The 17,062-nt window shown below is 35.8% G+C and overlaps 2 protein-coding genes across 2 annotated transcripts; both read left to right on the top strand.

The window, feature by feature from the left end:
• The first annotated feature begins 82 nt into the window (after window positions 1-82).
• On the top strand, window positions 83-2,749 carry LOC121734875 (juvenile hormone esterase-like). The gene is made up of 3 exons (XM_042125512.1): window positions 83-235; window positions 344-1,596; window positions 2,552-2,749. The coding sequence occupies exons 1-3, from the start codon at window positions 125-127 to the stop codon at window positions 2,742-2,744; spliced, it is 1,557 nt and encodes a 518-aa protein (XP_041981446.1). The 5' UTR covers window positions 83-124; the 3' UTR covers window positions 2,745-2,749.
• A 10,032-nt stretch (window positions 2,750-12,781) lies between these two features.
• Window positions 12,782-13,518, top strand: LOC121734695 (helix-loop-helix protein delilah-like). Its single transcript, XM_042125293.1, has one exon. It carries the CDS (start codon window positions 12,955-12,957, stop codon window positions 13,405-13,407), a length of 453 nt encoding a protein of 150 aa, XP_041981227.1. The 5' UTR covers window positions 12,782-12,954; the 3' UTR covers window positions 13,408-13,518.
• Window positions 13,519-17,062: the final 3,544 nt, after the last annotated feature.

Raw genomic sequence — 17,062 nt, 5'->3', positions numbered from 1 at the left:
TCAGTTTTTCTAGTGAGCAGGTTCTTTTATTTAATAATAAATTTAGTTCTACTAAGCCCGCAATAGAATGTTCACGTGTGCGGTCATACTGCTGGTGATCATAAGCCATGTGGAGCTAAGGCTGATGGTCCACACGGAAGTGGGCAGCATACAGGGTGTGCCGGCCGACGACGGGGACTATGTCATGTTCCTGGGCATACCGTACGCCAGAGTCAACGCCAGCAATCCCTTTGGGGTGAGCACATACATTTTTAAGATAGTGTTACGATTATTTTATGGTAAGTAAATTAAAATCTATATTTGACGTTTAAAGTTTTTATTTAACAATTTAAAACGTTTCTAGGCATCAATCCCGTGCGAAAAATTCGATAAAGTTTACGAGGCGTTCTCGGAACCAGAAATATGTCCACAGATGAGGGAAGTGTACGTCCCAGTAGATGACCCGTATGGTGGCAAATTGGATTGTTTAAATCTCAATGTATATGTACCTAATACGGATACGAGAGACAGAGCTGTTTATATCTATATTTTTGGGGGCAAGTTCGTTCATGGCCATGGTGGGAGGAGCTACTATGGACCAAAATACCTTGTCCGTCACGATATTATAGTGGTTACTTTCAATTATAGACTGGGCCCCTATGGTTTCATGTGTACGGACATACCCGAAATACCCGGCAATCAAGGACTATGGGACCAGTACAAGGCTATTAAATGGGTGAAAGAAAATATTAGAGCATTTGGGGGCAATCCTCAAAAAATTACCATAGGCGGTCACAGCTCAGGTGCTATGGTAGTCAACATGCATCTGTTAACTAAGCAGCCCAGAATGTTTCAGCAAGCTATACTGCAAAGTGGAACTGCCACGAGTCCAGGTTTTCTCGCTCCTTCTAATAAAAATGTACTCATAAATATTTCTAAAAAACTCGGTTTTAGAACTAACGACACATATGCTGCTCTGTCATTTTTGACTAAAGTTAGTCCCGAAACTCTTATCAAATCAACAACAAATGAATATGAATGGTTCCCATGTGTCGAAAAAGAATTCGATGGAGTTTTACGTTTTATAGATGAAAACCCTGAATTATCACAAGGAATAAATATTGATGGACTAAACATACTAGGCGGGTTTGCAGAAAGAGAATGCATTTATAGCTTATACAGTTCCTCCTACGCGCCATTGTTCAGGCAGCAACAAGTGGTACGAACTGACATGGAGTTTAAGTTCAATTTTCAGAATCACAGTAACCTCATCGATATAGTGCAGCATTTCTACCTGGGAGATGATAGAAACTTTACAACGAATAAGTACAAAGTTGTCGATTTTCTTTCCGATTTCGATTTCATTTATCCCGTACAACGAGAAATGATCAAGTATGCTAAGCATAAGAACACAAATGTATATCTCTACAAGTTTTCTTATGATGGTCACCTGAATAGGTTTAAAAGGCTTTACAATGTGACTGAAGCTGGTGCGGTTCACTCCGATGAGCTGGGTTATATTTTTACCATATATTTAATTCCGGATATACCAAATAAATATGACCAACGTATAATTGAGGAAATGACGACGTTGTGGACCAATTTCATTAAATACGGGTAAGAAAATAGCATTACTGAATAATCATTTTAATTTTAAGACATAAACAGGAAACATTTGGTAGATTATAATATTACTAGCTGTCCCGGCAAACGTTGTTATGCCATAAAAATTATTTCGCCCATATTATTTTATTGAAGTGACTAAATAAGTATGGCACCATGATGGTAGCGTGCAGCGTCCATCGCTATCCCACCGCACAAACAATGGTCGCCGTCAGTCTCGAATTGTAGATAATAATTTACTTTTTTTTTTCAACAAATGCACTTATCAATTTAAAAAGTAGGCAGTAGCCGATTCTCAGACTAAAATTTGGCAAAAATCAGTAAAGCCGTTTCCGAGGAGTACGGTTACTAACATTGTGAAACGAGAATTTTATACAGGGTGTAACAAAAATAAGTGATAATACTTCAGGGTGTGTACGTGTTCCTTGTAGAGAGTTCACTGTGAAAGTAGCAGCGCTGAAAGACGAAAATTTTTTTTCACTTTTGTATGGGCAAGGGCCCGAGCGTCACGAGTTTCCCCATACAAAAGTGAAAAAAAATGTGGTCTTTCAGCCCTGATACTTTCACAGTGAACTCTCTACAAGGAACACGTACACACCCTAAAGTGTTATCACTTATTTTTGTTACATCCTGTATAATATGTAAGTAAGTACTACAAATTAAGCCTACATGAGTTAAAATAAGATTAACAAACAGAAAATTATAATTGATACTTGAATCTATTTTTTGCTTGCAATGGTTTTGATATTGAAACGTTATTTATGAATAATGACATACTTACTTAATTAAAATTGTAATTAATTAATTATTATTATTCCTAATTAATAACATTACATTAAGCGCATAAAATTTGGTGTCACTCAAGGATGTGTAAATAAGACACAATAATTCTAGTACCTACTTCATTTTTGAAATTATATCTTAATTTTTAGAATGTTCGTCATTCCAGGAATCCAACGCCTGTTCGCACGGAGCTGCTGCCGGTGTCATGGCCGCCGCTGACCGCCAACACGGTGCCGTGTCTGCAGATCGACTCCAACTTGACCGTCATCTCGCGACCCTTCCACAGTAACATGGCTTTCTGGGATCTGTTTTATGACGCGCATTTAGATAAGCTTAGAATAGCGCCTGCGAAAAAGTAATCGGCAAATAATTTATTATGTATCAAGCTAAATAATATAATAATTAATTACTGTTTAGAAAATGTATTCCATGTTTTTTTTTGTTTTTTTAAATATAAAATAAGGGGGCAAACGAGCAAACGGGTCACCTGATGGAAAGCAACTTCCGTCGCCCATGGACACTCGCAGCATCAGAAGAGCTGCAAGTGCGTTGCCAGCCTTTTAAGAGGGAACAGGGTAATAGGGGAGGGTAAGGAAAGAAAGGGAAAGGAATAGGGGAGAGTAGAAAAGGGAAGGGAAGGGAATAGGGGAGAGGGTAGGGAAGGGAATAGGGTAGGGGATTGGGCCTCCGGTAAACTCACTCACTCGGCGAAACACAGCGCAAGCGCTGTTTCACGCCGGTTTTCTGTGAGAACGTGGTATTTCTCCGGTCGAGCCGGCCCATTCGTGCCAAAGCATGGCTCTCCCACGTATAAATAAAGATTTTCTGAACGTTAATTATTAGATTATAAATGTTAATTATAATGTTTATAATATTAGGTAACAATTAACATTAGTAATTTAGGTATAGTCTGTCAAGGAAGTGAAAAAATTAAAAAGTGGAAACATCGTAGTGTCATCCCTTTCAAATCAATCTAAGAAAAAGAAACCGGCCAAGTGCGAGTTGGACTCGCCCATGAAGGGTTCCGCAGCAACAATAAGGTTTATTATGAAATTAAAAGGTTTTTGATTTATTTTTATATTTCAGTTGATTTAGTGAAAGTTAAATTAAGGTTTACCATTTGTGACGTATAAAAAAAACTACTTGCTAGATCTCGTTCAAACCAATTTTCGTTGATAGTTTTTATAGTAATGTACATCATATATTTTTTTAGCATTATTAAGCCCCTACTTTAGAAGTTAGGGGGGGGGGGGGCACACATTTTACCACTTTGGAAGAGTCTATCTCGCAAACTATTCAGGTTAGAAAAAAATGATATGAGAAACCTCACTAGATTTTTGAAGACCTATCCATAGATACCCCACACGCATAGGTTAAATGAAAAAAAAATTGTTTCAGTTGTACCTATGGGGACCCCTAAAATTTTTAATAATTTTTCATTTTTGTATCAAAATCTTAATGCGGTTCACAGACTACATCTACTTACCAAGTTTCAATAGTATAACTCTAATAATTTCGGAGAAAAGTGGCTGTGACATACGGACGGACAGACAGACAGACCGACATGACGAATCTATAAGGGTTCCGTTTTTGCCATTTGGCTACGGAACCCTAAAAAGGGATGACACTACGATGTTGCCACTTTATAATTTCTTCACTTTCTTGACAGACTATACGTTAATACTTAATAGGTGCCATCAGCCATGTAAATTTTCGATCATCTTCATCATACGCCTACAAATAAGTTACGTCACAGATTGCAACATAATACACCTACAGGCTATAACAGCGCCTACACCCGGCAGCGAATTTAATGTCTTTGCCTACGCAGTGTTTGTAAATCTGTGCTCCCTTTGAAGGTCGAATTTGAAATTGGAAGCCTAGAACATCAGAACGGAAACGCCACAACCAATACGCAAAATATTGCCTACTCCGTGTTCATTCATTGCAACCGGGTACAATCGCGACATTAAACGTATTTAAATAATATTCAATAATATGTTATTATTATACATAATATATTTTTTGTACTTAATTGTGATTTGTTTATTAGATCTAGGTGATGTATTAGGTTATATTTGAAGTGCTGCTGTAGGTATAATAATCAGTAACGGATTAACCCTTAATCGAATTAAGCAATTGCCTATAGGGCATCACGTCTGAGGGGGCACCAGAAGGACAAAAATCATCCTTAGGGCATCACGTCTCACTCTCACGTCACCAAAAACCACACCAAAAAAAATTCTAGGAAAAAAGTAGCAAATAAGTAAAAACTAATATTTTTAGATGGTAAAAGTTTGGTACACAGGCATGGATTACTTTGGGCATTAAGTAGTCTTAATCCGTCACTGATAATAATTTTGAAAAGGTTTTTTATGAGAAGTATTTAATTATTATTAAGCTTTTTTTAACATGGGGAAATGCTTTACGCATCCCTGCAAATTGGGAATATCGGCCGGGGTATGTAGGACTCCTGTGTAGTATACCCACTAAAACCCCATGGTGCTCCTGCACTGCTCGCTTAAGGCAGAGTTCCGGGTACGATAGAACCTACCGTAACTCTACCAGCGATCATCCACATTTTGCAGACCCATCACCACTCCGCTACACGGGGGGCCGTGATGCGCAGGAACACCTTGCGCATCACGGCTCTGTCTCGGTGCAATGGGCGGCGGTGTCCCCACAGTCCACACCACCGCCCCGGGTACCCGGCTAATGTAAGTCGCCGCGGCCACTCCGTCGCGTGCGTCTTCTTCTCGGAATTATTATAAACCTAGAGTCTGCTGCTGCTATTTATGGTCTTTATAATTTTTATCTATTATTTTATGTTGCATTTGAGTAATGAGAATTTATTTGCACGACGTTCGAGGGTTTTAGGTAACAACTTAGACAATCAAGGTATCACACATTTTCTCAATTCAAAATTCAGTAGTCCTTGCATGTGTTTATTTGTTTAAATAATAATTGGTGTACTCACTACTCATATAATATCAATCCAGAATTTCCACAAGGTTTGACACATTGTTATTTATTTCTTAATTTTAACTTACATCATTTTTTCCGCATAAAATATTGACTCTATAAAATAAAGGTTAGCGGTTGGTTGGCACTTGGCGTATGTAACTACCGTTTACTATCTAAGTGCTTTAGTAAATATAATATAATATTTAAGTACCTTTACACCTACGAATGGATGGATGGAATGGTTATAAATATTATATTTGTAACTAAGATAAAAAATGATACGTTCATGTTAAATATTTTTAAGGTTCTATAATAATTATTATAAAATTTAGAAGAAGCTAAAAATTTACAAATCCCGAACCTTATCAGGCATAGTAAACGTAGATTGAACAAGATTCAAGATACAATGATAACGTTAAGATAAAGATACAAGGTGATATATTGCAAGACGTAATATGGAGGCAAAAATAGTTTACTACTACATTTTTATTTTTTATTAAAAACCTTCGTAAAGATTAAAAGAAATAAAATGTCCACATTCAAAAATATAACCATCTCTTTTATAGAAGTTAGTAAAAATGACGATTCTAAGGATAGAATAAATTTTTGTTAATTTCAGAAATAACGTTTAAACATTATAATATATAATAATTTAAAATTTACTCTTTTTTTGTACAAATTTTTGTACAAAAAAGAGTAAATTTAAAAGTCTTCGTAAAGATTAAAAGAAATAAAATGTCCACATTCAAAAATATAACCACCTCATTCTAAGGATAGAGTAAATTTTTGTTACTTTCAGAAATAACTTTTAAACATTATAATAATTTAAAATTTACTCTTTTTTGTACAAATTGAGGTCTAACTTTTCATTGTTATTAACTGATTTAAAGAAATTTTAGTTGGATTATTCTACTTAAAATAGTCTGAACTTCCAATAAAAAAGTAACGAAACAGAATAAAGTGTCCACAAAATAGTTCATCGTTATAGGTAAAGTGTAACTATATACGAGTAAAACTAAATGAAACTAATAATATTAGAATCTTGAATTTCAGCCGGAAGATCTTATTTTGATAGAACACCTGTTATACGGGACTTGTGTCATAAATCCTAAAAATGGAATTACGTAAATTTGGACGCTCGTTTCTGTAAAGGTGGAAACAAAAATAGAATGTTACCGTCCTCATGGAGCTTCCCGAAGTAACGACCATGCTGAATGATATACGGATCCTTTACAAATGATTTTAAAACGTAATTAAATTAAAATAGATTACAAAATTATACACGATAAGAGAATAATACAAATGAAATATAAGATGTAAAGGTTAAGTTCCTAATAATTATGTACTTACTTAGTTAAAAGTTACTAAGTAACTGTCATGTAACGTCAGCCTGATACCGCTGAAGGCCACCTAAATATTGCAAACTAGCTGTTGCCCGCGACTTCGTCCGCGTTAGTATAGTAGATCACGTCCCAAGTATTATTTATCTATACTAATATTATAAATGCGAAAGTATCTCTGTCTGTCTGTCTGTCTCGCTTTCACGCCAAAACTACTGAACCGATTGCAATGAAATTTTGTACACAGTTATTCTAGAGTCTGAGAAACGACATAGGCTACATTTTGATGTGGGAAAATATCTTATTTCCATGAAAATATCGATGATTTTTTTTTACTGTGTATTTATTTATTTGTAAGATCATTTTATTAGTTACCTATTACTTATTAGTTATTACTAATAACAGGTTGTTTACCTAATTAAAAATTATAGCGCGCAAACTATTCCAAAGCAATCATGTTCATGAGGTCTTCGAAATCCATGATGATGGAGAACGAATCATCCGTTTAAAAGTAATACCACAGACGAGTAGTTAATCGACTGTACGACGTGAAAGTGGAGCTATGTATTAATTGGAAAATTAATTAATAGTTAAATAATGTAAACAAATATATTTTCAGCAACTATTCAACCGTACATGCAAAATAAAAATGGAAAATGAAGATATTGTATTTCATTATCAAAGAAAATTTTAATATGTAATAATATATTATACATAATATTTACTAGATGACGCCCGCAACTCCGTTGTGCCATAACTCTTTAGTCGCGCGGGTTCGGAAACCGTACATTTTCCGGAGACAAAAAGTATCCTATGTCCAGTGGCGTAACTATAGGGCTGGCAAAATGCCACGGGCCTCCGGCCCAAAAGGGAAACATTTTTTAAGTACATATTGTTTTATTATTAACGTGACGATTTTTACTGATAGAGCCCCATCAATTTGCCACGGGTCCCGGATCTTATAGTTACGCCACTGCCTATGTCCTTTTTCGGAACTCTTAAGGATATTATGGAGTTATCCATGCCAAATTTCAGCAAAATCTGTTCAGCTAAACTGCTGAACAGATTTTGCTTTAAGAGGTAACAGACAGACACACTTTCGCACTTATAATATTATTAGTAAATTAGTAATATCAGTAATTATTATATTAGTATGATAATAGTATAAATGCAAAAGTGAATATTGAAGGAATAAGTACTGGTATTGTTTTGAAATATTGAACCGACAATAATTTTATTTGTTATTTTTTATTATATCGTTTTTTAAATTACAATATATTATTATACATAATGAAACAATGATATTAAAAATAACTTGCACGTGATATTTTAGAAATATTAATGCGAGATTTAGATTTAAGCATGATTAATAATCGGCATGTTGATTTCGATACGTTTCCCAATTCCGTCTCAGAAACGAATAAAACGTTAATTCACGATTCGAAGATTGAGAATTTTTGCACCCTACAACGCAACAGTACCTCGTACCGCCCGCCCATATTTTCCTATTTCAGAGCATTTTTTAACGTTTTCAACGTGTTTTCATTAAAACTAGTAAACCGTATTTCACAGCTGATCGCACTCTGACGAACACGTGTTGCCTGAATCTGCCACTCGCCGCGCCACTAGAGATACCCAAGAGCCCTATACTGGTTAAATTTCTCGACCAGCCTCTTCTTTCTAGACTTTTAACTTTTAATATGAATATTAATGTGCCTTTATTATTTTAAGGTTTTAGTTTGTACTACATAATAGTTATATATGGGAAACCTATTATTGGCTTTATTGTTTGTTAAACGCTCTATGTAATTTTTTTTAAGTATGTAAGCTGTTGGTTTTCATAATAAATAAATAAATAAATAAATAAAATTAATTCGCATTGCGCCTGGCGCGCTCATCCCGGTGGTCCTGGGTTCGAGTCCCGCAGGCGGAACAAAAAGTTTTCAATGTTCCTGGGTCTTGGATGTGTATTAAAATAATATTTCAAAAATCTTAAATATATTTTATGTTTAATATTATAAAAAATCCAGAAATATATTGATGCAATGTACATTTTAGTTCTAATACGATTCAACAGATGGCGTTTTATTTTTTACTTCATTGTAACATAGAACTAATCATACTTATTAGTTATTATGTTTTTGTTTATAGTTTTTAATACGTTAGAATATTATGTTTAGTAATATTATCTCTTGGTATAATAATAACCAATCTATCTTATCTTAAAGAACTCCTACTGCATTTCTAAGGAGTTCGAGTGTACCGTGTTGGCTTATATTCCATCCAGAAAATATATCAATGCAATCAACATTTTAATTCTAATATATGAAAACAGATGGCGTTTTATTTTTTACTTCATTATTGTAACAGAACTAATCATACCTACTTTATTATATATTATTGTTTTTATTCATAACTAGCTGTTGCCCACGACTTCGTCCGCGTGGACTTTAGTTTATACCGCGGTGTCAACAAAATTTGTGTCAAATTTAAAAACTTTTTAAAACCCTGGTAAGTGGTACCCCTCTTAGGGCCGCGCTACACCGGAATGGCAGCGCTGAAAGTGCTCGCCTCGCCGCTGCCATTCCGGTGTAGCGCGGCCCTTAATTAATCAAAATACCCAAAAACAGCTGTGCAGTGTGCACATAATCTATACTAATATTATAAATGCGAAAGTATCTCTGTCTGTCTGTCTGTCTGTCTCGCTTTCACGCCAAACGCCAAAACTACCGAACCGATTGTAATGAAATTTTGTATACAGATAGTCTAAAGCCTGAGAAAGGACATAGGCTACTTTTTTACTGGAAAAAAGGGTTGTAAGGGTCGTAAATTTGTTCAAAAAATTCATAATAGATGGCGCCGTGCGTCTTCTACATCGCGCTGACGCTTGCTCAAAAGTCTTTCTATAAGAGGTGGTATCATCTTACATTTAAGTCTCGAATTTTTTCGATTGTTATATCTATTCTACGATATTAAATAACTCAGTACTTTATCTGTGCAGGCAGTGACGTAACCTTAAGACCAAATTTCACCAACGACTGTTAAAGTAAATGCTCGAATTAGTATCACGTTAGCTGTTTCGTTTTTCATATGAATGAAAGAGAAGACAGGACATTTTAACAAGCTGTTAACACTAACAGACGTTGGTGAAATTGGGGCTAAACCTATCAATGATAAATAGTTTATGGGTAAAGTTGTGTAATTGGGGGGCTAAATAAGCTTTAAAATTTGGCATAAAATATAAAGTTTAATATAAAAAATTAAGTACTTATTGTGTACACACTGCACAGCTGTATTGATTTAAGGGGTACCAGGGTTTTTTTTTATAAAAGCTTTTGACACCAATTTTGTTGACATCGCGCGCTATAAACTGAAGTCCACGCGGACGAAGTCGCGGGCAACAGCTAGTTGTACATAAATATTCAATGTATAGCATTGACTTTCCTACGATTTTATTATATATAGATGTTCCGCGTGGCTTCGCTCGCGTAATTTAGGAACTTATTGCGACCGTACATTTTTCCATTCGTGCCGAAGCATGGCTCTCCCACGTCTAAAAACTATTTTCTCTTATATCTTATATTATCTATAACTTACTAGTTGTTGCCCGCGACTTCGTCCGCGTGGACTTTAGTTTATAGCGCGCGGTGTCAACAAAATTTGTGTCAAATTTAAAAACTTTTTAAAACCCTGGTAAGTGGTACCCCTCTTAGGGCCGCGCTACACCGGATTGGCAGCGCTGAAAGTGCTCGCCTCGCCGCTGCCATTCCGGTGTGGCGCGGCCCTTAATTAATCAAAATACCCAAAAACAGCTGTGCAGTGTGCACATAATCTATACTAATATTATAAATGCGAAAGTATCTCTGTCTGTCTGTCAGTCTCGCTTTCACGCCAAACGCCAAAACTACCGAACCGATTGTAATGAAATTTTGTATACAGATAGTCTAATCGAAAAAAATCGAAACTTAAATGTAAGATGATACCACCTCTTATAGAAAGACTTTTGAGCAAGCGTCAGCGCGATGTAGAAGACGCACGGCGCCATCTATTATTAATTTTTGGATTTTGGAATTTGAACAAATTTACGCATTTTCACCCCCTGACAACCCTTTTTTCAGTAAAAAAGTAGCCTATGTCCTTTCTCAGACTCTAGAATAACTGTGTACAAAATTTCATTGCAATCGGTTCAGTAGTTTTGGCGTGAAAGCGAGACAGACAGACAGACAGACAGACAGACAGAGATACTTTCGCATTTATAATATTAGTATGGATATCTAACACTGAAAGAATTTTTCAAATCGGACCAGTAGTTCCTGAGATTAGCGCGTTCAAACAAACAAACAAACAAACTCTGCAGAATTATAATATTAGTATAGATGTATTGAAAGTGTGTGTACCTAGGTAACCTAGGTACGCATTTTTGACAAGTATTGTAAAACATGTTCCTTGACGGAGTTACCTTTCCTTAGTTTTTATTATTCTTAGCAGTTAATCTATACTAATATTATAAATGCGAAAGTATCTCTGTCTGTCTGTCTGTCTGTCTGTCTGTCTGTCTGTCTCGCTTTCACGCCAAAACTACCGAACCGATTGTAATGAAATTTTGTATACAGATAGTCTAAAGCCTGAGAAAGGACATAGGCTACTTTTTTACTGGAAAAAAGGGTTGTAAGGGGGTGAAAATACGAAAATTTGTTCAAATTAAGTTAGTTCCAAAAATTCATACTAGATGGCGCCGTGCGTCTCTTACATCGCGCTAACGCTTGCCCAACATCTTTCTATAAGACGTGATATCATCATACAGTTAGGTTCCGATTTTTTTCGATTTATTACGTTATTTAATAAGTCAGTACTTTATAATATAAAGTACTGACTTATTAAATAACGTGTATATAATATAAAGTTTATATTATATACAGTGACGTAACCTTAAACCTATCAATGATAAATAGTTTATCGGTAAAGTTGTGTAATTGGGGGGCTAAATAAGCTTTAAAATTTGGCATAAAATATAAAGTTTAATTTAAAAAAATTAAATATTATGTGCACACTGCACAGCTGTTTTGATTTAAGGCGTACCAGGTTTTTTTTATAAAAGCTTTTGACACCAATTTTGTTGACATCGCGCGCTATAAACTGAAGTCCACGCGGACGAAGTCGCGGGCAACAGCTAGTGTAATAAATATTTGCCTCTGAGTGCTTCCTACAAGCTTTCCGAAGTCATAACCATGATCCATTGATGGTGGTTATGAATTCGGTACCTACAGATCCTTCACAAATGAATTTAAGGCGCAATGAAATGAAAATATCTAAGAATAAGTAACAAGTTCTGCGTGAGAAAATACTACACAGGTTATTTGCGTATGAAAATAGTTGGATCGAAAATAGGTGTAGGAAATACACCTGAATAATCGCATAATATTATTAACTAGTCACGACGATTTCTTTCTAAAACGCTGTTGGAGACATACCTACAATAAAAAACGTGGTGTAATGAAGAATAATAGTACTCAAAGAGAGATGCTTCAGTTTCTTAAAGTTTAGCTTTATTACTTACTAGACACATTGTCATTGAAGGGGAAGAAAAACACTAGAAGAAGGACAAAATGTCTTAAATGGCTTAATTCCAAATCTGCAATTGAGGACGAAGCAGATTTGAATATAACATGAGCTGGCATAAGCCTAAGGACCTGCCTTGACACACCTTCGTTAGTAATAACGTCTATATTTATATTATTCATCATATTTTCTCTAAATTATTGCGATGAACTTGCAACGGTGACTCTCGTTGGATATTTTATTGCGCATCTTGTTTCTTTGCACATAATTGAGTTTAAGCAAACTGCGCGAATTATAATGAGGACCACGCCTTTGATTTATAGGATGGAGAATTAATGATCATAAATTAAACGACGCAATGACTCAGAAAACAAAAAGAAAGATAAAATGTGGATAGACGTATTTAGATTTGTTTATATTTTGTGCGTAATACTACAATGGAATCGATCAGAAATAGCGACATCGCGTCTCATTTGTATTCCGCGGATCTCCGCAGCACTTACGATTATTTATAGGCCGCGGCACGAGCGGAAGAGACGCGAATTAATTCACAATAAATTACATGGGAAATACTACAATAGTGTTTTCATCGCGAGTGTACATGAACGAAGCGGGTGGGCGGAGTGAGCGTATTTTTTAAGCGGAATTCGGCGCGCGGGCGGTAATCTGCGCGGGCCGGGCGTCGCGCGCATGCGCCGCGCACTCCATGCCCGACCACGACACGTACAAGCTGCGGCCCCGCGCCGCGCGCTCCCGCGAGCCGCGCGCGCGCCGCACGCCGCAGCCCCTCAGCAAGTACCGCCGGAAGACGGCCAACGCGCGGGAGCGCAGCCGCATGCGGGAGATCAACCGCGCGTTCGAGACGCTGCGGCGCGCGGTGCCGGCCGCGGAGATAACGGGCACGCCGGTGCCGTGCGAGAAGCTGACGAAGATCACGACTCTGCGGCTGGCGATGAAGTATATCTCGGCGCTGTCGGCGGCGCTGCGGGCCTCGAGCCCGGAGCCCGAGAGCTGGTCGTCGCCGCCGGCGTCGGAGTTCTCGGAGCTGTCCCCGGGCCAGGACACCACGTCGGAGTACGCCGAGGACTCGCTCTCGCCGTTCGACTCGTTCTTCGCGGAGTTCGAGTATGAATACGACGCTGACAGAACTTTCGCGTGATAGTGTTGTGGACCGAGTGCTGACGCTGCCATATTAACGTTACATAGTTTATTTGAGTGTGTGGATGAGATTATTTATAAATTATTTTTTTAAATAAATAGTTCTTGTTAAGTATTATTTTTATTTGCGACGGTGGAAACGTGGCTGAGGAGGTAAAATGTAAATATTTTTTTTTATTGTGAAACAAAAACTCTTAATTTATTCTTATAGCAATTTCCAAATCTTGACAACTCTATTATATGGTCCAAGCCACGAGACGAGCAACAAAAGTCTGTATTAAATTGCAACATTTATTTTGTGACTAGTCTCGTGGTTTTAAGTTTTGTTGAAAAACAGTAGGCTGAAGAGGCTCAAGTTTCTACGTTTTGAAATTAAGCAATATTTAATTCATACTTCTGTACGAGCGTACTTCAATATTAATCTCTAATTATTAAGTAGTACATAATATTATCATATTTAATTCATTTTATTGGAAACTTGATTTTTACGTCTATTCATAGTTTTCGATAAAACAGAGTGCAGAGAGTTGTCACTAAAAGTGATATTACGCTATTTTACTTTACTCCATCCTCACTTTGTAAGAAACGTATAGTTTATAAATTGTAATATACATCTAAGAGCAAACGAAACTTGGAATAAATCATGCAACGCTGTGACAAAATTAGAGGTGGCTGAAATAAACGATCCGTGTGGTCGAGATCTATAGATCGCTACATATCCCTTATAAGGAATAGGGATGAAAAGATGTAAATTATTGAATACTAAATTGAAGTACATATTTAGATTTTAGGAACCACCGAAACACTTTTAAATACTTTTAATGTTATGTACTAAAGAAAATTTAAGTCTATGCACTTTTGACGCGAAAGCGGCGAAATCACTCTACTATACTCGGTGTCGGTAGATGTAACAAAGCCCTTAGTCTTTCTGAATCTACTGACAGTACAATACAGTCACGGAAGATGGAGTCGGCAATGGGCCATGCCCACACAAGCCCACCGACTATTGTCTAACATCCTGGCCCACATTCATTTTTATGTGTCAAATTATATTCAATCAAGTGTAACGATGACTACTTTAACGATGTCGTGGGTAGAAAGCTTCACAACTCTACATGACAAGCAAAAGAGGGGGGGGGGGGGGATCATATTGACGTCCCTACTAAGTATATTATCTAGTACTATCATTTTTTTAAATAACGAATTTTTGCCATTTGTTTGCAATACATTATTAATTATTTACTTATTCTTTATAAACACCTAGCTTATAAAAAATCTGATTTGCCCCCCCCTGGCCCAGAATCAGCGTAATTTGCCCCCCCCCCCGAACCTGGGTACGCCCATGCTGTCCCAACTGATGATGATTAAAATTTAAAACATAAAAACTAGATAAATACCTTCAATTAAATAGTTATTTTTTCGTTTTTGTCTGCGCGGACTTTGGTCCACCACACATTCCCACCGCCGTATCTCCTGTGTCGCCAGGATCGACAGCGGTATCCGACCACGAAAATCCTTTGATATGATCTCAGGAAGTCCGATGGACATGCTTAAACTGTCTTAGGTCCCGCAAAAAATAATATTCAGAAGAACATAGGAGTCGAGTAGGAAGTAAAAAGTAATAGGAGGAATATTATGTAAACTGGACTGCGGGACTAAGGAGCCGAGAGAGTGACCTCTAATACATTATTTTCCCAGAAATCGCCAATAAAGGTGGTCCGTTTTTCGTTCTTTCCTTAAGTTGTGCTTTTTTTCTGAGAAAATTAAGAATTTCCTATCTATCCTTATGCTGTTTATGTTTCCGCTACAGTTTTCTTTTTGGTATACTTACTTGGGCTACGTGTTTCCCCTAAATGTTACACCTCCGTGCGTCATATAATGGTGCTTCGTGCTTGCCGTTTACGGTAGAGACAATCGCTTATTTACATAAATGAATCAGTGCCCAAAGTTTTTCAAGGTAAATTTTAAATCTAGAACTTTATTGCTAAGGCTTTCTTGGAGATTTACTCGTGACGATAATAAAACGAAAATTGACGAAAAAAACTGTATAGGGCGATTCCGCTAGAGACGACCCTCAACACGAATTTTTAAAGTATAGTATTTGTTACATTTTTTTATTGAATTATAAATAAAAAGATGTATATTTACTAGCAAAAGAACTTTTATGAGTAAAAATTGTAATTTGAATGATTTAGAGCATTTTGAAATGAAATCATCTAACGGCGCGAGAAAAACTGCTTATGCCACACATGATCATTTTTAATCTAAATCACTAGCTCGAAGTTGAATTTCGTTACATAATATTGACTGTTATAATATAAGTTTCTATTTTGTTGCAAAAAAAAACATCAATTTTGAAATAGTTTTCAAACATTATTAAAGGAAAATTGCCGTGGTTGCACCCGCGATAAAAAAGGTACAAAAGTTTAGTTTTCTCGCTAAAATATGTTGTTAATAATTTAAAACTTTGTGAAAGTAAGGAGAAATGTGGGAGAAATTAGAATTAATCATTGTAACAAACTATTTTATTATTTTTAATAAAAAAAGAAACCTTTAAAGTGGTTGCGCCCGCGATCGAAGCAGTACAATTGGAAATGCAACATATTATTTTTGACTATTCTAGTGATTTTCGTCTTATTTCATATTATTAAGGTAAACAATATCGTTAGATTATATTTGTTATTATTACTTTACATGTAATTACAAGATTTATAAAAAATTGAATGGAGTCACATCGTGTTTTATATTTTTCGAAATATTTCATGTATTACTTAACAGATGTTTCAAAATGATGATTTATATTCTTTTATTTTTAAATATTTTAGAAGAAATGCTACAAATGACAGGAAAAATCATAAATATTTAATATTTTTCTTTGAAAAAAATATTTTTACTTATAATTCGCCCATATTCTTTTAAATTATAAATATTAATTTTGAATTAAAGGTATGCTTTAGTTCGGTTTTATAACAATACATCGAAAAAGGTTTGCTTAAGTTACATTATTTAATTGTTTTTAGTGATTTAGATGATTTCTTTTCTCAGATCGATAAATGACTGATAATTAAAAAATAATGAAATTTTAAATAGTATTATTACAATTTACTAATAATATTATGTATTGCATATCAAAAATGTAGAAATTAGTCGCAGACTTATGAATAAATTCAATTTCTTTAGACTCGTTGCACCCGCGATATTCTAATGTTGCACCCGCGATCGGAAAAATTGTTAATAATTCCTAGTACTAATTACTTAAATTAATTGTATCTAGTTAAATAATTTCTTTGTCTTATACACTTTTGAAATATGGGTTAATAAATTACTAAAAGTTCCACAATTAGCAGTATTCTCAAATGAACTCGTCCGAGTTCTTAATAGAGGACCAATTTGGTTGCACCCGCGATAGCACTTCAAACATGTTTTGTGGCTTTTCTTAGATTTAATTTTAGTTTTCATTTACAATTTATGATTGACACTAGTTAAAATGTATCCCTTCAAAAGATAATTTATTAATAAATGTGTTTTATTTTGTCAGTAGGACGCTTTAAGTGCGTCAAAATGTTGCACCCGCGATAATGGAATCGCCCTATAGTAAAGTGTTGTAGCGGCACAAACCAATCGCTATTTCCAAGTTTCTAAGATCGATGCGATAT

The sequence above is a fragment of the Aricia agestis genome, chromosome 16 (genome assembly GCF_905147365.1).
Source record: "Aricia agestis chromosome 16, ilAriAges1.1, whole genome shotgun sequence".
NCBI lineage: Eukaryota > Metazoa > Arthropoda > Insecta > Lepidoptera > Lycaenidae > Aricia > Aricia agestis.
This window is presented reverse-complemented; position numbering and strand designations above follow the sequence as displayed.

What these genes read in the sequence shown, in the direction of transcription:
- LOC121734875 (XM_042125512.1), top strand. Translation starts at nt 125, where the DNA reads ATGGTCCACACGGAAGTGGGCAGCATACAGGGTGTGCCGGCCGACGAC. An exon ending in ACGCCAGCAATCCCTTTGGG is followed by an intron (nt 236 to 343) that starts GTGAGCACATAC and finishes AAACGTTTCTAG; the next exon opens with GCATCAATCCCGTGCGAAAA. An exon ending in ACCAATTTCATTAAATACGG is followed by an intron (nt 1,597 to 2,551) that starts GTAAGAAAATAG and finishes TCGTCATTCCAG; the next exon opens with GAATCCAACGCCTGTTCGCA.
- LOC121734695 (XM_042125293.1), top strand. Translation starts at nt 12,955, where the DNA reads ATGCCCGACCACGACACGTACAAGCTGCGGCCCCGCGCCGCGCGCTCC.